Genomic DNA, 25,893 nt, shown 5'->3' with positions numbered 1-25,893 from the left:
CACTTGCCTATCTCCACCCAGAAGTATAAATGGGTACCTGTGTAGCATGAATTTAGGTTTATGAAATACAGACTCATTGGTGGTATTGCGCATGCTCATGCATAGATAATTAGGAGAGGGACCGGTCACGTGAGAGGGTTTAACCAATAAAAGGGAAAAAGAGTCCAATTTTCATATGAGTCTGACTTTCATATAACACCTGCATTAGCTGGGGAGTAACCTTTGATGGACTGGCATCCCATCTAGGGGGGAATAGAAATATTGGCTCATGACAAACTTTACTTTTTTGATGATGTTCTCTCCCATAAATATAAATTAACTTCAGAAATTGCAATTTTCGTTGAAGCTCATAGAGCACTAGTTCACTAATTTTTCACACCCCCCCCCCTCCTCATTACAGGTGCTAAGTGTCTTGTGGGATGAGGAGATGGAATTTGTAGAAGATGAAATGCTTAAACTGGCCAACAAGTCCCTCGTTCGTCAGGAATGGGATGATAAGCTGCGCTGCATGAGCTACACGGTGCACGACCTGCAGTTAGACTTCATCAAACAGAACAGCGAAAGTCAAACAGTAAGACGCTTTACCTAGTGTAGGCACAGGCTACCACTCTGTTGCATATGGCGAGGAAAGGATGGCTATAAGAGGAGAAGGGAGGCCATCGCTTGTCAACAAGTTGCTTGAGTGTTATCAGTATCTTAATACTTGCTTTGCTGCAACCACCTCTTGACTTCCCAGCCAGCTCGTTACTAACCCTCCTATGTGCAAACATACATTCTGTGCAAAGTCGTCCTTTCAGTCAAAATCAGTCAAGTGACTGTTTTCAACAGTTAAGTGCTCCCTTGCCTACATACAGCAGGATCGACTGGCTGTGACTGTTTATGTACCTTGATATGGCTAAGCTTTGACTGTAGGTGATTGATAAGACAGCTGTGCACACCAGTGATTTGCTTTTGTCTGTTGACTTGTCACAGTGCTTGCTTGAAATTTATGATCTGACTGTTTGTGACTAGCCTGTGTAAAAGGCATGGCAGGGAAGTTGATGGAATTTTTGACTGTCTGTGACTCTTCAAACAGTAGGAGGGTTTAAGTGAAAATATTTCTCATGGAATTTTGGAAAATCTTCATGGAGCTATCAGGTAAAACTCAGCATTGAACCCAGTTCAATTATTTCACACAAGTTTCACAACATTGAATTTTTGTTTTCTGTAGGAAGTCCACAAGAAGTTGGTCTCTCGATACAAGAAGCTGTGCAACGGCAAATACCACATGCTAGAAGACGACGCTTATATTCACGAGTATCTACCCATGCATATGGCCAAGGCGCACCTCAGCGCAGAGCTACGCTGCCTTCTGCTTAGTCTGGACTGGATCGTCGCTAAGCTGGACGTGATGGGTTCAGTCGCTCCGGCTTACGTGCTTAGCGATTACGTCAAGTATAGCCACTACCTCATGACGCGAGAGGTAAGGAAATAGATGATAGACCAATAAGCCTGCCCTTTGCGCATGTGGGCAACAACCGTTGTCCAGACCATTACCACACTGTATGTTCAGACGTGCGTGTTATTGCGCATGCACGCATGTCAGACATTTGTGCATGTATGTTGGACTTTAGTCACATAGGCCATCAGCCTGGGGGTTTGGTCGGTATCAAGTTAGGGGAATAATGCTCATGGCGATTTTTGGCAAGGTGTGCACCCGTAGAGTTGGAAAATATGTGATAGCATTGTGGCGGTGGCAGCTTTTTGGGAGTTTTATTATCCTTTTTTTCAAAATGGCCACCAAAATGTGTGTTACCACATATATGTGGCCATTTTTAAGCTCATAGAGCAGTTAGGACAGTGAGTTTGGTGTCTATAACTAGGTTTGACGGGTCAAAATTTCATTTCTGTCTTTACCTAAAACACTGGAGCCTTGCTTAATATCAAAATCCAAAATGGCTGCCAAAATGCTCATTTTCACATATATAAGTAGCCATATGCTCATAGAGCAGTTAGGACAGTGATTTTGGTGTCTAAACTAGATTCGAGGATCAAAGATTTCATCTGTCTTTACCTAAAACAGCAGAACCTTGCTTTTTGTGAAAATCCAAAAAGGGCCACCAAAATGGCCGCCAAAATGCTTATTACCACATATAAGAGGTCGTATAAGCTCTTAGAGCAGTTAGGACAGTGATTTTGGTGTCTATGACTAGGTTTGTGGGGTCAAAGATTAATTTTCTCTCTTTGCTTAAAACACCGGAGCCTTGCTTTATATGAGAATCCAAAATGGCTGCCAAAATGGCTGCACTAAGCCAGTTCGGTATCTCGATTAAGTAGTCCAGGTCAAAGGTGATTCTGGAAAAAAACGCTGACACGACTCAAGCGTCTTGTAACCGCGATGTTTAATACGCGAATGCAAAAAAACAAAATGTGCAGGGAATTGAAGTGTCATCCACACTCCACAGAAGATTGCCGCAAAGGAATTTGAAGTGTGGGTGCTGACTCTATGGGCAAAAGTGGTTTTGCAAAACTCGAAGGGTTGCGAAGTGCAGAAGACTACACGTAGGTGGGTTAGGCCAAAAAAAATATTCGGTCTCTGGTCAGACCAAAGTTCTGAAATTGACGCGGCCACACGGCTTTCTTTTTTTTTTTGCTTTTTTTTCTTTTTTTTCTTCAAGCTTGGATTGTACAGACAAGGTAGGTACTATTTTGCTTTTTTAGTGTCCTCATGTACATTGGTGTCCTCCATAATTTGCCTTGGTGCTTTCGATCAATTGCCTTGGTGCAATTTCCCATTCCTTGGTGCTCTTTGGTAAAAAAAATTGAGGAGGTGTGGAAATAGAGGGCGCTGTTGGAGCTACCGCGGAACATTTTGGGAAAAAAAAAAAGATCGACGCGCATGATTAAAATCGACGCGCGCGCTGACCAGAGACCGACTTATTTTTTTTTTTGGCCTTAGGTCTCTTACTGATTGTCATTTGTGAATTAGACTGGTTACACATCTCACTGACTGATTGACACTTGTTGCTGACACTGGTCTGGGAGCAGCCCCACATGGCTTGTCTTTTATGAATGTGATGTATTGAATAGAATTTGTTCCCTCCCATCACCAGCTTTACCAGTCTTGCCTATTCTTGTTTTCTTCAGGAGATCGACCTCGCCAAGGAGTTCCAGCTTTTCATCAGCGTCAATTCCCACCTTCTTATCCAATCCCCAAAGCCTGACGTGACCCAACTCGCTCTGGTCCAACCCCCGGACTCCTTGGTCTATAAACAAGCTCAACAGAGGGCGCTACAGAGCAAGACTGGTTTCTATCTGAATTGGTGGTAAGGTTCCCCCCCCCAACTTTACAAATTATTAGTAACTTCTCAGACAATGAAAGAGAACTGTTTTAAATGACGTTGGTGGGGATTTTTTTTTAATGAAAAGCAGGCGACATGGTAACAGTGACAGATGACGCTTGCAAAAGTTTACATTTTGACACCTAGTTTGTAATTCCCTTGAAAAATTCAAATTTTCTATGAACTGTTGATTTGTGGGTGTTTGCAAAGTTGCATTTTCCGTAAACGTTAGGCGTGACATTTTTCAGAGTTTTGTTTGAAATGAGACTTTTTTTTAATCTGACCAAAAAAAGAAGATACTATCTGCATAGAAAGAAATGTACCTATTAGACTTTTCATCAAAATTTCAGACTTTTTTAAGATTGACAATCTCTAACGTAGTAAATAATGATATAATGGTATAATAAAGACAAAAAAATGAGAACAAAGAAACAATATGAATACTTAAGATTCATCACTAATAACTCATTTTGTTTTGTAGCAATAGACCATCCAAAATGGATCACATACTCATGAGAAGTAAAGTCCACGAAGGCACTGTGTCGTGTGCCAACTTCTCGCCAGAGGCAGACTTGGTCGTGTCCTGTGGAGAAGACGAAAACATCAAGGTACATTCTGCCTGAGTAATTTTGATTTACCAGGACACTTGTCCCTCTCAAAACTTCTTAGATTTTCTACCCTTGGATAAGTGTTTTACGTGCCAGATTTCTCAAGATTGTCTACATGCACATGCCGTGTATTTCATTACAGGAGATATAGACCATTATGTTACGGCCCTCTATTTTTTTTCCCATTCGAATCAACATAACCAAAGCGAGGCTGGAAGGGAAAGATAGTCTGGTTCCTTTTTACACAAAAATCAAAATCATTCAGTACTGTTATTGGATACCGGGAACATGACTGACATGGTGGCAGCATGATAAAGGTCTACAGGGCTGTCTCATGACCTGGCTCACATCCGGGTACCAGAAAGTCAGTGTCGCCATTGTAGTAGGCGAAGATCGTATAGCGCACCGCACAGTAGGTACATGTAGTAGGCAAGCCTCCAAAGCTGTGATGGATGGCAAAAACTGTGGAAAAAATGCGGAATCAACACCCAGTGCTGGCTTGGCACAATTATGACAATCATACAGTCGTACACGGCACTTGTAGTTGCCATTTTTTATTATTATTATTATTATTTATTCAACCTCAACAAAGAATTACAAACAGTGATACAAAACCAAACAAAAATTACACAAAAGTGGTTGAAACGCACAACAAAAGAAACGTATAAACATGTAATTTAAATTTAAATTAAAATTTAAATTATTAAAAAATCATGAAGTAGAGGGCATGCACTTTAAATGACAGCTGGAGTTGGCTTCCCAATTGGGAGTTGAACAATAACCAGTAAGACACAAAAAATCACAGAGAAAACGATTATGTGGGTCAGGGACTGCAAAAGTGAATCTAATCACTGTTGCTCGGAAGCATGCGGACCCTCACATAATGACAAATGAACAGGACAAAAAAGGCAAACAAATACGCAAGAACAAGATTACAAATGGCAGGGAAATAACACAATAAAGGGAAGCCCGAAGATTAAACTTAAGATTAAGTAAATTAATTAATTTGATAAAGAACTTGCCATTAATTTACATGAAATTAAGCCCTTCAGTCTAGTTACAACATAATACGTGATTGCATTGTGCTAGCTGTTCACGGGACAGTTGCTTTGTACAACAGCATGCACAATGGTTTCTCCATTGAAGGGGGCCTTGTACATGTTCAGTAATTACATGTATTCATTGAGCTTCTCTGGTTTAGATGGCCAATTCACATTTGAAGTTTCCACCCTTTTTTTCTTTTACAGATATGGGAGAGTAGTTCAGGTCGAGTGAGTACCATGTTTGACACTCACAACGACCACATCAACTGGTGTGAGTTCTCACCTGACGGCTGCAAGTTACTCAGCTGCTCCAATGATAAAACACTCCAGGTACTCAAAACTCAATCTCACCATCAAGTCTAGATTACTCACTGCTACAGGTACTAGCATCACAGTTTATTATACCTCATAAATATTCATGATCAATTGGAGCACGTCTTTGGCCGATTCCGCAGCTTGTCTGGTATTTTTTTCATAAACATGTCTCTGTAGCATGTCATCTTTACGGAACCAGTATGTTGTTGCAGTCCTTGTAACTACTGCAGTAAAGACACATTAACCCTAAACCACCTCACTCCTCCAAAATCCTCCTGGCGGTTTTGGAGGATTCTAGAGGATTGAGGATGAATGGTGATTGAATCAAATGAGGATTCTGGAGGATTGAGGATGAATGGTGATTGAAGCACATGAGGATTTTGGAGGATTGAGGATGAATGGTGATTGAAGCACAAGAGGATTTTGGAGGATTTAGGATGAATGCATTTTGAGGCAGGACTGTCTGATGATGTTGAAGGATTTGGCGTTGGTTATCCTTCATTTAAACACGAGTGCAAAGTTTTGGGATGAGCAGGATTTTGGAGGATTGAGGATGAATGCATTTTGAGGCAGGACTGTCTGACAATTTTGAAAAATTTAGGCGGAGTTGCAAAATTTTGGAGGATTTTGGAGGATTGAGGATGGTTGTAAGCAACAAGGGCCTAGGGGGTTAGGGTTACAGAGTGTTTCATTGACTGACGAAGTGGTTGAATATCTTGTGCTGAATAAAGATGCAAAAGCTACGAAGGCCGTTAGCGACAAGGCAGTTAGGTTACTAAATATTTATGAGGTGTAGTAAAACAAATACAGCATGGTTTATTTTCGCGTCGGGAGTTAGTGAAGCTGACCTATGCCTCAGGACCAGTAATTCCCATTACTTTCCCTCAAACCATGCTGTATTTGTATAATACCGTAGCAGTGGTAAAATGTAGTATTGAAATTAGTGAAATGATTACACTGTGTAGTGGTAAAAAAAAATCTAATTGTGTAATATTTTGTGGGTTTTGTCTAGTCTTTGTATTTTGCAATGTTCTATTACATTTGAGCAGATTCCCTGAATAATTATGCAAGACAACCGCATCGTGACCTCTAGATTTTGAACAATCAGCGGGTGATTTCTATGTCAGTCTTTCACCCATTGTGCGTCAAAGACATGGATAAAAAACCCTGTGTCATGCGCTCTGTATCATGTTACGCAATATGCACCCAGCTGTTGTTGCATTATGGAAACACTGCATTCGAATTGACCAATCAAATTGTCCTCTTGTGGGAATGAAATGACGTCACGATTTAGTAAAGTTCTATTGGCTGGCGCGCGGCTTGCATATATCTGCATGTCTAGACATATTAGAGGCTATACAGGAGACTTGGCTCCGTGGATAACGGGTGATAATCAGACTAGGTTTTATCAAGCTTGTTCACAAAATGTATGGAAAGGATAACCATCGAACTGGATTTGTGCTGTTCAAGAAAGTAATATGAAATTGTACCTAATCAAAGACATGTTTAGAATCACGGAGATTGTTTTAATTAAAACGTTTGTTTGGGGGTAAATATTGGTGGGTTTGACATTTCATTCTTTTTTTTTCCTCAGTTGTATAATATTTGTGAGGAGAAGATAATAGCGACGTTGTTTGGGCACTTGGCCGAAGTCTACATGTGCGTCTTCTCACACGATGGGCAGAAAGCAGCATCATGCTCTGAGGATATGACAGTAAAGGTACGTAGAATGACGACTCTTAAGTTGGAAATGTCGTATCTGTAACTGTCTATTGTAAAGGCTGTGTCACACTTCATGTAAAAACGATAGCGAAGCGAATTTCATTTTAACAATTGAAGTTTCATTTTGACGTTCTCCGTTACCTTAATGAATTCCCTTTGCGCCGACATTCGGGTGCGGGATAGGTTAGTGTGGCCTAGTGGTTACAGTTTGCGATTCACGATTAGAGGGGCAGAGGGTCGAATCCAGCCGCTGGCAATAAAGTGTGTCCTTGGGCAAGCCACTTTACCCCCATTCGCCTCGCACCAGCAAGGAGTGTAGATGGTACCTGCATTAGCCTGGGAGTAACCTGTGATGGACTGGCATCCCATCCAGGAAAATCACGATTAGAGGGTGATAGGTTCAAATTCCATCCACTGGCAATTAATAAATTGTGTCCTTGGGCAAGCCACTTTACCCCAATTTGCTCGCATCACCAAGGAGTATAGATAGGGAGTATAGATGGGTACCGGCATTAGTCGGGGAGTAACCTGCTGTGGACTGGCATCCCATCCAGGGAAATCACGATCACAGGGTAAAAGGTTCGAATCCATCCATTGGCAATAAATAGTGTCCTTGGGCAAGCCACTTTACCCCAATTCCCCGCACGTCACCAAGGAGTATAGATGGGTACCGACATTAGCCGGGGAGTAACCTGTTATGGACTGGCATCCCATTCAAGGTAACCAAGATGAGAGTGTAAAAGGTTCGAATCCATCCATTGGCAATAAATTGTGGCCTTGGGCAATCCACTTTACCCCAATTTGCTCGCATCACCAAGGAGTATAGATGGGTACCGACATTAGCCGGGGAGTAACCTGTTATGGACTGGCATCCCATCCAAGGTAACCAAGATGAGAGTGTAAAAGGTTCGAATCCATCCATTGGCAATACATTGTGGCCTTGGGCAAGCCACTTTACCTCAATTTGCTCGCATCACCAAGGAGTGTAGATGGGTACCGGCATTAGCTGGTGAGTAACCTGTGATGGACTGGCATCCCATCCAGGAAAATCGCGATTAGAGGGTGATAGGTTCAAATCTATCCACTGGCAATTAATAAATTGTGTCCTTGGGCAAGCCACTTTGCCCCAACTTGCCTCGCACCACCTGGGACTAGCATCCCATCCAGGGGCAGTAAAGATATTCTCAGCCGTTTCATGCCAAGGAAACTGGAGTCCAGACACTGTCCAGACAAACCATATTGACTGGTGAGAAACTTTACATTTCAGGTGTGGGACTTGGTCAACCTGAGGCTTCTGCGGACGCTGACTGGTCACTCTGGATCGGTCAAAGGGTGCCAGTGGTCATGTGACGATAAGAGTATCGTTAGCTGCTCCCACGACACAACAGTCAAGGTAAATATGCCGTCTCCTTGTCACAAAAATCAGTAACCTGCTCTCCCGGTTAATAAATAACTACATAATTAGAATGATCCGAAAACACTCTTTCAGCTGGTGTATGGTTGATGTATGGGCGGCCAAACATACCAACATGCCAGCTTTCTGAAAAGCAGTGAATAAATCTGTGATGAGGGTTTTCTGTGTGTGGTGTCCTGGTCGACTTAAGTCGCCTATGGTACGCAGCAGGGGGGTAGTTCCTTGTCGACAAAAGACGCCCATGCTAAGGAAAGGGTTAATGAAGTTCAGACCCTATCCGCATATTGGCCTGGTTGATATTATTAAATAAAAAAATATTGGATGTTTTTAAACAAATTCTTCCCATGTTTGGCAGGTTTTTGACGTAGCGAGTGGTGGGTTACAAACCAGCTATGATGAACATGATGAGGCTGTCACATGCTGCTGTACGTCTCCCAAGGGCAAAAAGGTGGCTTCAGCATCTACCAATCTGTTACACGTAAGTTGGTTCAGAAAATTAGACAAGTTTCAATCTTTTAATTAAAAAGTTGGAATTTGTAAACATGTTGTATTCAGGGTCACGGCGAAACGTCAGCACAACTCATTTAGTCTCAAGCTATGTTACTATACTATACTATTTTATTTCTCGGGAAAATATCAACAAATACATGTAAACAAATGACTAAAGTTACAACACAAAACAACAAAAGCTTTAGATACATAAACAAACAAACAAAAACAAAATACCATTCAGCTCCCGAAGGATTGCCCAAAAGAAGTATAAAAAGAAGTTTTAACTATACAAAAAAAAAAAGTTAAATAAAGTTACATTAAGTCAAGAACAAAGTTGGTAAATTATTTAATTATTAGACAAACAAATCAAAAAGCCAAAAAAAAAAAAAAAAAAAAAAATCAATTACTTTTGTACTAGGTAAATTAAATGAATAAACAAATTAATATATACATTGTACTTCAACTACTACCACTACTACATGTACTACTACTACTACTTCTATTAATAGATTAATAAATAATTAGACAAGTTGATAAGTTAGCCTAATTAATTAATTAATTAAATAAATGAGTCAATATTGCATTTTTAATTCTTTAAATAAATAGTTATTAATAAATAAACAAAAATTACAGTTTTACAATAAAAATTAAAAAAATGATTCATAAATAAAAAAAAAGAAAAAAAGAAGTTATGTTAGATTATTGTTGATGTACCCTAACGTGGCGCAGCCCCCAATGTGACGCACTTTGATTTTTTTGCCTTTAGTGCCTACCTAGGGCAAAAGTTTTAACTGAAATTTCACAGAAACTGAAATTTCATCAAGTTCCAAACACTCCTGTTCATAAATTTTGAGTTTATTTACCCGTAACAAAGTTAGAAGAAAAATTTATTTTGGCGTGATTTTCCGATTTTAAGTGCAAAGTGAACCCTTTGAAAATGCCCCGAAAAGTAAGAAAATAATTTTCTGACAAACATCTGGCTGGGTATGTAGGTAGAGATAATAAATATTTATCAGAGTTTATCAAGTTTACAGAAATTCTTAAATGTTAATTTGGAATTTTCCCAGATTTATTCAAGTGCGCCACGTTAGGGAACACCGGACGCCACCGTTTTTGAACTTCGGATTAAATTTTATAAAACCAAAATTGTTCACAGAGGTTAAAAAGCAAGCATAAATAAGGTAAAAGTACCAGTATTTTACTGTATGAATTTGAGGTTTGTCACCAAAGAGGTTTGGCAACACTACACGAGGAAAGTCGGGTAAGCTTCGAAGTGCGCCACGTTAGGGAACGCGACTATAGAAGAACATCATGAAAGACATGGTCTGTACCAATACGATCATATACGATCATTTGCTCTTCATGCCTTTTGTTCGATTCCATTGATTAACACCACTCAAAATCCAAAGAAGAATGTTCAAAACCTGACCTGCTGAAGTTTGGGCTCAATGGATATTACACTTTTCGAGATAACTGTAAAAAGCCTTGCACATCCTTGTGATCGTGAAACACGTTTTCGTCAATAGCACTCTGTATTCCAAATATCATTCAATTCGGGTGATTCACAATGCAGTGCGCCACCAACAGTTTGCCGTAGAGAGTTATTTTTTCCCAGTGCATTGTGAGAGATGGTCCACAAATTCGCAGCGTGGGACATTTGAAATTGTGAGTTGTTCCGGTCAGTAGTTTCATAAGCATATGATTTTAGGATCCGTTTGCCCCTTTCTTTTTTATTTCTTTATATCAATTTGGTGTTTTTTTGTAAGGCGGCAGAACGCTATCTCCCAATCTGTAACATATTAGCTCAAGTTGTCTACTTACACTCATTCAAATAGGCTATGTTTTGTCGACCGTAAAGTTGGACTCGCCATGGCAAACTCTTGGTAGCGCACTGCATCGTGAATCACCTGAATTGATTGATCGTTGGAAATCATCTTCATTTCTTGATTTCTTCTAAATGACGGCAAGCCAGACAGAATAATTTCACAGAATGTTTAGTGCCAGTGCGATCTTTAATCCACAAGTAATAAACTTTTCGATAATACTTCGGTAGGTTAGTTTGGGGATAAATACCAATGATCCTTTATGCCTTGAGGTATTTTTCTAAACAATGTTTTGTTTCGGTTTGCGGTAACACCATGTGGTAATAACTACTGCTTAGAAGATATTTAGAGTGAGCAGGACACTCAGCGGGCATCACAGTCCAACACAAGTGGAGTGTGATGGCCTAGCGGTTAAGAACACCGGACTCACGTTCTGGTGTTTCAGAGGCAACAGTGACGTGGGTTCGAGCCCGCCGGCGGACACTTGTGCTCTTAAGCAAGGCACTTAACCATTATTGCTTCGTCCTTCGGATGGGACGTTAAGCCGTAGGTCCCGTGTGTTGTATAAACGCACGTAAAAGAACCCAGTAAACACTTATCGCTAAGAGAAGGGGTTTGCCCCGGTGTTTCTGGCCTCCTGTATAAACTCCCACGTGGAGTATTTAGGAGAAGAACCAACCAACCACCACCACAATGCCCAGGGCTCACAGCCAACTGACACACTCAAGCAAGCAGGGCATCCCACTCTAACACAATGCCCAACAAACAACCAATCAGAATCCACCAACACAAGCACTCTCAATCCTAACACAGCCTACGTATTAGGAGCAGCATCTCCAACTCTCTTCAGTCTTCTGACGATGACTAGAGCAGGCTAGTTGAAACGTTGAGACCAGAGACAAGTTCTTTTAGAACTTACAGCTGGACTGTTCTTATCAGAACAAAAACTAAATAGCGAAAGTTGATAATAATAAGCAGGACAAGTTCTTTTCAGAACTACTTAATCTTAAGTTTAATCTTCGGGCTTCCCTTTATTGTGTTATTTCCCTGCCATTTGTAATCTTGTTCTTGCGTATTTGTTGCCTTTTTTGTCCTGTTCATTTGTCATTATGTGCGGGTCCGCATGCTTCCGACTAACAGTGATTAGACTGGCTTTTGCACATAATCGTTTTCTTTGTGATTTTTTGTGTCTTACTGATTATTGTTCAACTCCCAATTGGGAAGCCCACTCCAGCTGTCATTTAAAGTGCATGCCCTCTACTTCATGATTTTTTAATGATTTAAATTTTAATTTAAATTTAAATTACATGTTTATACGTTTCTTTTGTTGTACGTTTCAACCACTTTTGTGTAATTATTGTTTAGTTTTGTATCGCTTTTTGTAATTCTTTGTTGAGGTCGAATAAATAATAATAATAATAATAAAAATATCTTCTTAGCAGTAGTTATTACCATATGGTGTTACCGCAAACCGAAACGATACCGATACTCCACCATGCAAAGCCTCAAATCTTAAAACGATGTTTGTTACTGAGATGTTGTGTTTGTTCAGGTGTGGGATATGTCAAGTGGAGAGCAGCTAGGTGTCTGTGTGTGTCGAGCTCAGTCCATCCTGTGCTGTGCCTTCTCACCAAGTAATGGTATAGTGGCAACCGGCTGCTCAGATTTTTCCATCTGGGTGAGTTAATGTGTAGCAGTGAAACTCAGTGACTCATAATTCAGATGAGTGTTAAAACAAATTTCGGGCTTTAAAATTCAGTCTCTGATTTTTTTGTCGCTCAATGTGGGGACGATAAACAAGAAATGTTTGTTCTATTAAAAATTGATAAAAAGATCACCCCCTATATCTGAGAATGTATGTATGTCTGCATGTAGCCACAATTGTGTGGTTACTTAACGAATCCCACTTCTGACACCATTTAAAAGCTAGTAGGACTTTAAAAGGTGATGCTTGATTCAAGGTGATTATTCTCTGGTAACGTTGGTCTGGGTTGTATTTATTTAGCGGTCATTAACTCTCCTGTGGTGTGACCATTCAAAACATCTCAAAATCTGGTTTCTGGCAAATTGGAGGACAAAAAATGCAGGATCTTTTAAAATCCTCCAGAATTTATTGTTACTGCACTACCACACCTTTCAATTCCTTTTGAAAGGTATTGAAAGGCAACTTACTGAATTTGCCCACAGAGTTGCTTCACCTTCCAAAACCTTTCGAAAAGTTTCAAAGTTCCAGCACTATTTCACCTTTCAAAACCCTTTTAGTCAGGCAAATTTAAAATGTTTGAAAGGTCTGATAATTCTCTGCCAACTGCACTGGGCCCAGCAGGGTTAAGCAAAACCCTTTTTGGACTGCTCGATAGAGGGTGCTATACCAGCTTATTTATTTTGGGGTATTTTTTTTTATTTTGGCTGATTTAGAGGCTTGATAGCTCAGCTGGTAGAGCACTGTTAGTGTGGTTTGGAGGTTGCAGTCTAAATCCCGCATCCAGTCAACTTCTATGTTCAACATATTTTTTTTTTTTATCCATCAGCTGTGGGATATAGCCTCTTTCAAGTCGCTTGCTGTCTATCGGGGTCACAGTAGTTGGGTATTGTCGGTAGCCTTCGATTCCTGCGGCGAACAACTTGTGTCGGCCTCGGACGACGAAACTGTCATGGTATATTTCAACTTGAAATTTTTGTTTTTCTCTTCGTAAATATATAAAAAAATAAATGATATTTCACAGGAATGATATTTATTTTTTGAATTGGGGAGAGTTTAAATTTTGAAATTATGTTTTGCCATTCACTAACATAATTTCATATTCCCGGTCTTGCCCTAGAGCTTGCAAGAAAAAAATTCACAAGCTTACTCAGATTTGTTCTTATTGGGAAAATGAAATTGCTAGAATTCTAAATTCTGAATGACCAAGTGTTTCAATGTGCACTTTTTCCCCTTCAAATTTTGACAAGAGTAAGATGGGTTAGAACATTTGGTTCAAATTCTAAAGTAATTTCTTCAAATACAATTGAACTTTTTTGAAACCATAGCTACATATTCAACATTTGAATCTATTTTGCCTTATTCCTACCCTGCAAAATGAAAATATAACTGTAAAAAGATCTATATCCGTATCATTTCTGTAGATTTGGAAAGTTGACGGTCTCTTCAGCGACAATAACGTGGTCTTCAAGCGAGACTTTGCTGCGCAGTTTAGCAATGACGACGTAACGATTGTAACTTCCGATATCACAAATGCTTGTCTGGTGAGTTGACTGTATCAATGAGAAGCTATCGCCCCTGTGCATGAACATATATGGGTCGATGTGGCTGGCAACCATAGGCGCCTTTACGTGCCAGCGGCCCGATCACGTTGTAGCCGTGTCCTTCGCAATTCAGCATACCAGCTGTTAATATTATTATTATTATTTCTAGGTAATTGACAACAAAGGTGAGAGGATACGTGTTGTCTCAAAGAGCCCAGCGCGAGTCCGTAGCGTGGCCATTTCCAAGGACGGAAAGGCAGCCTGTGGAAATGTCCACGGCCAGATATATGTACGTATAACCTTGATTGTCTTTGTAATGCGGTATAATGGCCAATTTTTTCCCACGTATGATACGAATACAAATGGAGTAGTGGAGTTGTGTGGTTGAATCATGCACATGATTGAAGTGGTGTCATGAATAGTGCCCTTGTCTTTCAGACTTTTTCCTTGACTTCCTCAAGTAAGAAGTGAACTTCTTTGTTAATGGGTCCGTTAGGCTAACGGTAGTTCGGGCCTTTTCATTTCATGAAAATACTGACCATTTTTTTATTGTAAAATATCCTTTGGATGAGACTTAAAACAGAAGTCTGTGTCTGGAGATTGGGCAGGAAGGTTATTGTTCATACTTTTACAGATTTGCAGATTTCATATTTTTGTTAGGCCTATTTCCTGATTTGTTTTCCCCATATGTTAGTTTCATCTCTGTGGTTAGTGAACTGGTACATGGTTTGCAAATTAGCTCTCTAGACCGTTAGAAGGTTGAATTTACTGGTTTGGGTGAATGTGTACAGCAGTTTGATTTGTCCATGTTGATTATTTTTGTTTTGTTAGATTCTGAGCATCATCTATGCCAAGGAGCTATGCGTACTTACAGGCCACACGTGTGCCGTCAGACACTGCGTCTTCAACAAAGATGGATCCTTGTTGGCGTCAACGTCCGAAGATAACGATCTTAGGGTGAGTTGTGGGGCCCTGGGGAGATGATGGAAGGGGTCAGGGTTCATATCCAGCTGCTGGCTGTAGCTCATGTCCTTAGGCAAACCACTTTACCCTAAGAAAGCCCTGTCCACTGCCATGCTTTTATTTTTACAAACCAGCCTGTAATTTTAAGATAATGTCTTACGCATATTTTAATACCAATTGTATAATATCAGATCGCTGTGGTATTGGAAGTTGACAAACTGGTTCCCGAGGTGAGACTAGTCTATCAACTTCCAATTGACCTATCGCCGTTTGTGATTTGGCCACGCCCCTTAGACAACCCTATGGAATTTCTGTACGCTAAGTTTTGTTTGTCTCAGATGTTTTGCATTCCGCGTCCATTTGTATATCATGTAATTGGACAATATTTCACAAGCTGCGTTGACGCGGTTCTACCGGGATTCTACCGCTATAGGTCAATACCGAGGGGAGCTAATAGTTATTTTTTTCAACTATCCACCCATAATAAACCATGTTATATTTGTTTAACTATACCTCACGCATATTCTAACCAATGTTTTTTTGAGTAAAAATGCATCAGTTATCTCAGCAAAACGTTGCTGTGCGTGTGCTGCCATCTTTTCATGTAGGTAAGGGTGACGTTCACACTCGAGTACTTCCCCCGTGCGATAGGCAGATGAAGTTTTGCCTGTAGCACTTTCAAAATATAGGACATGAAGGCCCAATCAATGAGCTTTCTTTTAGTACAAGAATCATTCACATCACTCATGTACTTTTCAAGTTACGGAATTTTGCTCACAAACACCGTTTAAAAGATCTGTCCACGGATCACCAAAAAAATAAGTGTTCTTTCAATACAAAAACAATTCTCATAGGGATGCATGTGATGAATTGTTTTTGTTTTGCTGAAAGAACGCACACTTCTTTTTTTTTATCCATGGACAGATCAGAACTCTAAAACGGTATTAGTGTTCAAAATTCCGTAACTTGAAAAGTACATGAGTGATTTGAATGATTCTTGTACAAAAGAAACCTCATTGATTGGGCTTTGATATCCTAGATTTAGAAAGTGTTACAGGCCAAACTTCATGTAAAAATTGGTCCTGCATTTTGGGTTATTTTTCTTTTTTACTCACCCTGTAGTAAACTATTGCACAGGTAACCCATGTGGTACTTGACTGCACATGGGTATTTACCATGTGCATGAATCCTCGCATGCGAACTTTGTAAGTAGGAAACTTCGAGGCTGACAAGTGATGGTGAATGCACCCATAAGACTTTCTCTTTCCTTCATGAATGTGTATCGGATATAGTAATATTTTGGATACACTGTTTTGGTCTTTCGTTCCTTGTAGTTGTGGGATCTGAACAAGCCCAGCCAACACATTGTCCTGAAGGGTCACGCAGACTCAGTCAACATGTGCAACTTCTTCAAGAATGATACCAGGCTGTTGTCGTCTTCCCACGATGGAACTCTGAAGGTGAGGAGCTGATTTCTTATTTGATACAAATAAAATCTGAAATTTGGCCAGATGTCTGGAGTGTTGCAGCCTTGACTACGTGGTCTGATGCATTGAAGTCAAGATTTTAGGGATGAAGTCCAGTCTATCACAAGTCCCTACAAGTCCATCACAAGTCCTCCAGTCCCAATTCAACTCACAAGCTATTCAAGTGAGCTTTGACAAAGGCATTCCTTTGTTATTGTTCATCCACTGTGTCTTGTGACTTGTGACTGGACTTGTGACTGGACTTGTGACTGGACTTCTGACTGCACTTCTGACTGCACTTCTGACTGGACTTGTGACTGGACTTGTGATTTACTTGTGACTGGACTTGTGATGGACTTGTGACTGGACTTGTGATGGACTTGTGACTGGGCTTGTGACTGGACTTGTGACTGGACTTGTGACTGGACTTGTGACTGGACTTGTGATGGACTTGTGACTGGACTTGTGATGGACTTGTGACTGGACGTGTGATGGACTTGTGACTGGACGTGTGATGGACTTGTGACTGGACTTGTGACTGGACTTGTGATGGACTTGTGACTGGACGTGTGATGGACTTGTGACTGGACGTGTGATGGACTTGTGACTGGACTTGTGATTAATGTCTGACTGGAATTGTGATTTACTTCTGACTGGACTTGTGACTGGACTTGTGAAGGGCTCGACTACATTCTTGCAAGATTTTGTGGGAGTTTCTGTAGATTGTGGGTTTGCAAGCAGTTCAGGGATTATAACAAGATCAGTGTTTTCCAAGCCTTTCACATATTTTGATACCAATTTTATAAACTGTGGTTGCAACTTTCAGGCAAAAAGTCGAACAATTTTGCAAGAGTTTTTGCTAAATGAACACTCTCCCCATTGACAGTGCACAGGGTTAAACACTCTAAAGTTTGGTATCTCAAGATAGAATGTGATATTCTTAAAGCAGAACGTGGACTAATATTAAGCCAGAGTCCTGAAGCCGAAGCTGGAGTGAAACCGAGGTTTGGAAAACACTTATCTTTATTGGAATAAGGCTGGTGGAAATTACACACGTGCCTATGCGGCTGCAGCCATTTCCCATAGACCCCTGTGTTATACAATGTATCCAGCCGTAACCACGTCGTTCGGACGCAGCTTGAGTGAACATTTTCCGAACTTTGACTTTTTAAACCCTCAGATATGGGATGTCAAGTCAGGAGAAGTGGTGATGTCGATCAATGCTCATGATAACTGGATCTTCTCCTCCGACATGTCTCCAGATGAAAAGTTTGCAGTCTCTGTTTCCGTCGACAAAACGGCCAAGGTACAAGTCTCTTGTTTTGAAAAATTACAACGGCTAAATCTCTTGTGTTGATTCAAGGATGAAATTGCTGTGTTCTTGGCATAGAATAAATAGAATAAAACGAGAAGTGACTTTCTGATACTGCTATGCTCAACAGTGTACAGCATTAAGAGCTTTAGTTGCTTTGCTGCAACCATCTCTTGACTTCCCAGCAATGAGAATCTTTTTAGAAGAAATATGATACGAAAAGATCTCCCGATTTGGGCCAGTAGTTTTTGCTGCTGAGCCTTTCTTTGTGAAGCACATAAGTGTCATGTGGGTATTATTATATAAGGGCAATTCCACGGTTACTCACGTTACATTTTCGTAACGTGAGTAACCGATTTTGTGCGTCTTCTTTATGATACATAACACATTTTTTGGGATGTCATCTTTGGTGCTTAGGTAGGTCTAGGTCTACTCTATCTACCATGGGGATAACAGTTATTAAACCTTTTCAGTAAGGTAATTACAGCCCAAGGAAACTCAAAAGTACATCAAAAATGTAACGTGAGTAACCATGGAATTGCCCATAACAATCAATCCCTCTATCCAATACTTCATCGGCACAAATGACTCCCGATTTTGTTTCACAAAATAGGCTCTAAAACAAAAACCACTGGATCTTGGGTGATCTTGGTATCATTTTTCTTTTAAGAGAGTTTCCCGTGCATTTGTATAGGTTGTCTGAGTCTCAGGGTAGCGGAAGTACGCTGTTACTGTTTATTTTTGGCCACCCTGTATAATACCTGGCGCAATGCTTTTGGCACTGAAAGTGCCTCGGTCAATGTGCATTGTTCAAAGTCAGGGATTACGCCATTACATAGGCCGAAGCTTTCCTCTAGACCAGCTTTTCCTCTTGCACCGTTATTTTATTTCAAACAACTTGTTAGGTGTGGGATGTTGCCACAGGTAAGATACTGCACGTCCTGAACGGACATGACGACATCATCAGAACCTGCTGTATCTCCCCTAACAGCCGTCTCCTAGCAACCGGCAATGACCAAGGTTTCATAAAGGTGAGATGAAAACTAAGACATTTTACTTATGCAGAATATCGATCTCATAACCTCAAGAATGCAATAGGGGTACTGTACCAACTGAGCTATCTAGCCCAATATTGGATGTTTTTGGAGCCCCACGGTTCAGTGGTTTGGGTGTTTGACCCATGTGTGATAGGGGTTTGAATCCTGACGAGGAACACAGTGCTTGTGTTCTTGGGCAAGACACTTTACTACAATGGCCTCTCTCCACCTATGGGTACCTAGTGTGGGTAGGGAATACAGTGCGCTGAACTCAAACTGCTTCAGAGGGCTTGTCTTGTGGCCTGATGAACAGGGGTAATAATTTTACAGCACTATGTAAATGCCACATTATCATTGTCGCCCTATTGCATATCGTTTTGACAAATCGAGACACCATCGGCAAATTGGAAAATTTGGATAAATTTGGAGACTGTGAAATTCCAAGTACACGTTGCCATAAGGGTTTAGCAAAAAGACGTACAGTACATAACCACTCTGTTACCAGAAATAAACGCTATTTGCCCTGTAATCCTCAACTAATTCATTTTTTATTTTTGTATTAATCAATGTTCAACTTGTACGTTTCAATTGAAATCCTTTTTCCTATTTGGTCTTCTGCAACCCTCTGGAAAAAGTTTTTTTTGTTTTGGAAACAAACAGATCCGCTTTGCAGACTGGCTCCCGGTCCATACATTATTGTGGGGCTGGAACCAGCCTACCCCATGAGAACAGAGTTATTGTCTGGTAGCCAATAATTCAATATTGTAAAGGAATAAGCCAATTTAACCTAATGTCCTAAGGGCTCTTTGGGGGTCAAGGACCAAATGCTACAGAAAACTACCTGTGTTGTGCACACTTCAAAGAAATGCATACTACAAGTTACAACTCAGTAGTATTTTGTAGCATTAGGCGAGGTTTTGGGTTAAACTAAACATGGGACGATTTTCTCGGTCCATGTCTCATTCAAAAGTGAATAACTTAAGTATGGGTAGAAAAATTGCAACTTTACTAAAGGAATCTGTTTTTTGGGGATAACTTGAAAATAGCACAGAGATAACAACTTCAATAACTGTATTTTTTTTGTGGGCAAATAATTCACTTCAATTTTCTAGATTTGGGATCTTACCACTGGCAAGGAGCTTGCAACCTGTGCTGGTCATAACTCCTGGATTACTGATATCACCTTCTCCAGTGACAGCAAGTACATTCTGTCCGTTGGCGATAACGTTAAGGTAAACCAGCGACTAATTTCATGCAGCTGTTAAGCACAGAAATGTTGCTAAGCATAAAACAATGATCCCCATCATTCCTTTGGCTCCCTACTTTTTTTCCCCAAAATTTTTATGTAGTGTTTTTTTTTTACTTTACAATAATTTTCAGTGAGTTTTCTTCTCAACAGTACACAGCTAAAAATGTGAAACTTTGAACAAACATCGACCACCTGATGTGTGCATATTACCCTCACATCATGATGATATCATTGGGTATCACACTACAAGCAATTTTAGCTCAGCAAGTGATCGTTTTGCTTCAATCATAACTCATGAACTAAACAAGGAATCATGTTGACACTCGGTGATCTGATAAACCATGCTTTGATAAACATTCTTTGTTGTGTACGTGAAGCTGCTTGATCTTTACATCCAGGGTTAACGGAAGGTCAAAGTTATGGTGAATTCAAAATGCCGAAAGAAGCATTGATATTTAAACGGGCGTAATTCCTTCCAAATATTTCAAGGGATTCCTGTACATGAACCTTTGTCTGGTTTTATCGTCTGTGCTCATAAATCTGAAAATCTGTCTTTGTTTTGGCTTTGGCCTGTCAGTGGTGGCGAGTGGACGGCAGCTCGGTTCAGATCTTCCACATCCGAGGGAGTTTCGTTCGCCTGATCCATGCGGACGAGGACTTCAAACGCTTTGTGACAATCGGCAACACCGGCATTCTGTACATCCTGTCATTAATCAAGCAACCGCAGCAGCACGCCATGCACTTATAGCAGGCTTGGGCCTCAAGACACGGCTCAGTACAGCAACGAAGACAGAAAGACAAGTCAAAATATAACAGGATCACTTAAAACAGGGGTAATATTAATCGTGTGCCTGACCTAAGGGTTTCTGAAATCTTGGCTTTCTCGTGGGTTTTGTCTTCATCTCCGGCTTAGGAATTGTGTCAAGACACCTGTCAGCCCCACTACTGAGTAGACAGAGGAGTAATTGCAGAATACCCCACCAATCAAAAATTTCCCCCTAAAACTCAACGGCTACGTAGTTGAAGGAGCTAAGAAAAAGTCTAAGTCCAATGTACATTTACATGTAGATCCCGAAGAGTGGCTACCCGGATATGGAGTTGGAGTGAATCAGGAAAGGCCAAAAGAGGGCGCCATTTTCTCTTTGAAAACATCCTCCAAGGGGAACAAATCAGTACTATAATGGCGCTATGAGCTTTGTGCGCCAACAAGAGGGCGCGTTTTACCACTTTGAGAGTCTCTTGGATGGGACACCGCGTGTGCGTATGGGACTGGTATGTGTGCAAAGTGCGCACAATTTATTTTTATTCTAAATGCGTACAAAGCTAAGCCGTAGCATCTTTGCGCGTGAGCGTCAGGTTTTGTCGGCGTGCATATACATTCGAATTTCACTTGTGATGGTCTCCCAGACTAATCCCTGCCCCCAATAACTTTGGATCATTCGAAATACGTGGTGGATGGACCGGGAACCAGTCTAGGTCTCCCCCAACTCTCCTTTTCTGGCCGTTGAATGAGTAATTGTGCACAGAGCCTATGCGATCTTTTTGGTACTTACAGTTAAAATTGAATGGGGAAGATTGAACAAAAAAAGCCTAAGTCCAATGTGGGTCCCCCAGAGTGGATGTGGGGATACACAGTGTGAGTGAGAAGGTCTATTGAGGCAATCAACCGTGACTCTCTTTATTGAGAGTAAACAAGCCCGACTCCGTAGCCGGCTACAAGCTTTAAGGTGGATAGGTTGACTGTAGGGTATTCTGCAATTGTGCCTAACTAGGTGTCTTGACGGGCTCCTACTATTTAACCATCATGAGGAGTCAGGGTATAGTGCGCAAACATTGCCTACACGACCATTTCTGCATGATCCAGAAATTTTTCACGTTTGTATCAAGCTCCAATTTTCCTTTATTTCTGGGGAATGACAGGTTGGATAGCCTCATAATGTAAGTACTTAACAAGCAGGTGAAACTTCAGCTCACAAAACGTTGTGGATGTACAAGTGAAGAAATTGGAAAGTCTCGACTCTTATCCGAAACATGGCGTAAACCACCAGGTTTGCGGGTCTAGGTCAAACCAGGAAGGGAAGCATCACGGATATTTGGGATACCACAAAGTGGATTTTATTAAAAATGGAAATAATCCTACCTTGACCTCAGATTATTGGATTTGGAATCCTCAAAGAGTCGAAAATCTACTCGAGTAGAAGCTGGAGATGAAGCCAGGTTTTGAAAACACTCAAAAGTGGTTAAATATTGATTAAGGAACTAGTTACATTCGAAGGGTAAACTTTGTTGAATGTTTGCAATTGCAATGGCATGGCATATCTGTATCGGACAATTCCAGTTTTATGAAGGAAGTGTAATGTCCGTGACAGAGCCAATTAACCATGATGTCTAATTAATGATTCAGGGAAATGATCCCAAACTCCTAGTCTGTAATCGCCTTGACCATTACTAGATGATGGATGTATAAGATTTGAATAATACATTTTCAGGTTTATTCACTGAGCTCTTGAATGCTATGTCACGGACATTACATAAAGCTGGAATTGCCTTATGTTATCTGAATTTTTACTGCCTGGTCGAAAGTATTGAAAATATATTCATTGATATTTCACTGCTGCCAAATCCAAATTTGGAAGTTGGTCTACTAACTTGCATCAAAAAATGCCGTCAAATCTTGTCTCGAAGTCAATTTTACTTAAGCGTTTTTGGTTGAAGACTTACATTTTTTTTTCTAACTAGTACTCGTAGGTGTGTATGAAATACATTAACGAATGGGTATTAAGCATGGTAGTTGTATGTAAGGTTTATGTGCACTTTTAATGCTTTATTCCACAAAAGTGCCGAAAGAAATAAGTGCTTTATTAAAGCGGTTTATCTTTTGTACTTAATATTTTGGTTTCCTTGCAAATTTTTTTTTTTTTTAGATATTCCTTTTTGAGTTAGACTCTAAAGACTGCTCACAGTTATTTAAGTAAGAGTTATTTTTCATAAATCAACGAAGTGTGGTTTGCGCGGTCAGTATTTATGCATATTGTACGAGGCAGATATTACATTGAAGGGGCTTGCATACGGTAACGGAGAGTGGAAGAGGGAATTTAATAAATTATATTAACTCTGTTGATAGTTATACAAACCATGTTTACATTTTAACAAGGTGTTGATGAACACAAATGCCCCAGTGAGCGAATGTCAAATTTGAAGGTGTTTCTTATAAACCAGTTCGCGTCTGAGGACTTGATAACACGTACGGGCTGTTTATATACACAGGCACGGCTGATGGGTTAAGATGTCAAGATTGCTTCGCCTCGCCTCCGGGCGACGTCTAAACATGCTCATCCCTAGTGTCTTTTGTAGACACACAAAGTCTGTGTTGTATGTGGACCAGACCGTGTGCTGATTGTTGTGTGGGTCGTTGTGCACAGCCTATTGTACAATTTACGCTCCAGTACAGTGTACACCCCTGAGTATTGAAACATAATGCGGTTTTGGCAAAAAGAAATATTGTATAAATAGTGTTGAAATGACACTAGCGAATAAGTATTTGTGGCATTTGGCTGTACATGTATATCAGAAGTTAGCTGGGCAATGTTGCAGTTCGCGAAAATCAAATTTCAAAATTTTTGGCAAAAAAAGTCCTGACGCGAAGTGGTTTTCTTTGATTGGTGTGTTAAACTTAAATTTACGACTCAGAAGGAACCAAAGACCAACCAACTTTTCAAGTTGATATACATGTACCTCTTTGATGATTGTTACGAAGGTCGCGCAATACAAACTTTAGTTTATAAATTTATTACTCCCTTTTTTTTTATAGAAATCCTCAGATAATCATTGTACATCATTTTACAACCATGTCTTTGACCTTTAACCTATGGGATCCAAAATCAATAGGCTTCTGGGTAAACCCAAGACCGACACACATACCAAGTTTGAAGTTCATATTTTAGAGTCTAACTTGAGTTACTCTGATCAAACCACAAGTGCTACACATGCACGAATGCACAATTCGCTGGTGGGGCATAAACATTATTGTAAGAAAGAATTTAAATTCGGGATGATCTCTTCATTAGAATATAAGAATGTATTGTTTTACCCTCACAGAGGAATAAGGTATCAGTGCAAAGCATTGAAAGGTAAAATCCCTGCGCAATTTGTATGAGTTAACTTTAAATGCAGACCTTTTATAACAGTACTCGGGTAAAATGTACTAAATTTTATATCTGGTTTTAAATCAGAATAATTGTTTTCTTTTACGATTACTTTTTGACAATAGTTATGCGCCAATGAAGAGAAGTCACAGACACTCCATTTAATCATTTTTGTATTAAATTTCAGACCTTTATTGTATGAGAATATCAAATATTGTACTGTAACCATGGTAACCTTTGTGGCGTTAAATAAATTGACAAAAACTTGATACTTGTGCTGTGCTTTTATAAATATTAAAAGAGTTCAACTAAACAGCAGTCATATTACCCATTTTATGGTAAAAAGGAAGGTGGGGTTTAAAAATGTGACCTATTCTGTCAAAATCAGACTTCTGGAGCATAAGGTCAAAAATGAGATTTTTGCATATTGTTGAAAGATGTTCTTTTTCCTTTTAATAGGTGGTTTAATTTTTGAAACCAGTCATTCCTGGGCAGAGTTATGCTATTTTGAAGTTTATTGTGTTGAAAACTGAGAAAATGGCCACGAACGTCAAAAACAGTAATATCTTTAACTGATACGCCTTAACAAATCATCAAAAATACTATATTTAGAGCTCAAATTAGGGTTTCAAACTTTTATAGTATATTTTAGACATGTTCAGGATTACAAATATGCAAAAATTTGAAAATCGAAAAAAATCACCCCCACAGCGTTTTTTGGCCTTATCTTCATTTCAACCTCTGCCCAGAAGCGTCTGCTTTTGACAGAACAGGTCACAATTGTCCTGACCCAAAATTTATTTGAGAGTGCATCATTGTTGACAGAATTCAAAGTGAATTGCTTCTCCCCCCCCCCCCCCCAGAATATCCCCTTTTACAACATGGGTCTATGATATGCGAGCAGATTCGGCGATTAATTATGTAAAACAAGACTGTGTCTTGACCTCCAGATTCTGACCCGCTTCTATTGGGTCTTCGGTAACCCTTTGGCTGTTCTACAAAAACATGGCAGCCAAATTGACCAATCAATGGCTTAGTCCACATTTCTGATTGAAATGATGTCACATGTTCCTGAAGACGACTCCGATTGGCTGGCACAGGGGATTGCATAAATTTGCATTGCATATGCATCACGTATATCAGACTTTCGTTAGGGAGAGCTACTCGGACTACCCCCCCCCCCCCCCCCCCAAAAAAAAACACCCAACTGCCTCTTACATTACCCAATAAACCAATATACATGTATAACATCAGTAAAACTTACATGTAGGAGAAAATCAGCTACAGTATACTTTGATAAAAGGCACAATAAAATACAATTCTCTTTAAACCACACCACCAAGACCAGAATAAAAAAAAACTCAGAAATTAATCTTGCAGGAGATGTGCAACAGCAGTTGGGAAAGTTGAAACATTTGAAATGTTTCAATGCCCTTCACTTCGTGTTTTCATATGAGTAAGCCAAGAGTGCTGCCTGACTGATCTCTATACTGACTGGAGAGTGCACTCGTCTATCACTGTGCACAAAGAATTGAAGCCACCAAGAGTTATGTACCGGCCCCCCAATATGGCCACTGCTACATTAAGCACATAGAATAAGCAGGCTGTATTAAGGCTTTATGCACAAATAGACCTTTCTTTGCCAACCTGTTATTTGGCACTTTTTGCTAAGCGCGGTTTGACAAACTATGGAAGGTCAATGTTGCAAAATTAAAGAGTAGTTATTATTGTTTCCCAC

The 25,893-nt window shown here is 40.1% G+C and overlaps 1 protein-coding gene across 1 annotated transcript in view; it reads left to right on the top strand.

Annotated features, from left to right (window-relative positions):
- LOC119726522 (apoptotic protease-activating factor 1-like) overlaps nucleotides 1-24,424 on the top strand; it is a 35,064-nt gene extending 10,640 nt beyond the window's left edge. The window contains exons 9-26 of the mRNA XM_038198251.1: nucleotides 401-571; nucleotides 1,211-1,462; nucleotides 3,127-3,305; nucleotides 3,802-3,928; nucleotides 5,176-5,301; nucleotides 6,881-7,006; nucleotides 8,276-8,401; nucleotides 8,778-8,900; nucleotides 12,290-12,415; nucleotides 13,269-13,394; nucleotides 13,864-13,983; nucleotides 14,153-14,272; nucleotides 14,815-14,940; nucleotides 16,281-16,406; nucleotides 17,593-17,718; nucleotides 18,630-18,755; nucleotides 19,874-19,993; nucleotides 20,588-24,424. Coding sequence (XP_038054179.1) covers nucleotides 401-571; nucleotides 1,211-1,462; nucleotides 3,127-3,305; nucleotides 3,802-3,928; nucleotides 5,176-5,301; nucleotides 6,881-7,006; nucleotides 8,276-8,401; nucleotides 8,778-8,900; nucleotides 12,290-12,415; nucleotides 13,269-13,394; nucleotides 13,864-13,983; nucleotides 14,153-14,272; nucleotides 14,815-14,940; nucleotides 16,281-16,406; nucleotides 17,593-17,718; nucleotides 18,630-18,755; nucleotides 19,874-19,993; nucleotides 20,588-20,758 — 2,517 coding nt within the window. The 3' untranslated portion in view covers nucleotides 20,759-24,424. The remainder of the gene's footprint in view (nucleotides 1-400; nucleotides 572-1,210; nucleotides 1,463-3,126; nucleotides 3,306-3,801; nucleotides 3,929-5,175; nucleotides 5,302-6,880; nucleotides 7,007-8,275; nucleotides 8,402-8,777; nucleotides 8,901-12,289; nucleotides 12,416-13,268; nucleotides 13,395-13,863; nucleotides 13,984-14,152; nucleotides 14,273-14,814; nucleotides 14,941-16,280; nucleotides 16,407-17,592; nucleotides 17,719-18,629; nucleotides 18,756-19,873; nucleotides 19,994-20,587) is intronic.
- The last annotated feature ends 1,469 nt before the right edge of the window (nucleotides 24,425-25,893 follow it).

The sequence above is a fragment of the Patiria miniata genome, unplaced genomic scaffold (genome assembly GCF_015706575.1).
Source record: "Patiria miniata isolate m_02_andy unplaced genomic scaffold, ASM1570657v1 HiC_scaffold_1, whole genome shotgun sequence".
In the NCBI taxonomy this organism is placed as follows: Eukaryota; Metazoa; Echinodermata; class Asteroidea; order Valvatida; family Asterinidae; genus Patiria; species Patiria miniata.
This window is presented reverse-complemented; position numbering and strand designations above follow the sequence as displayed.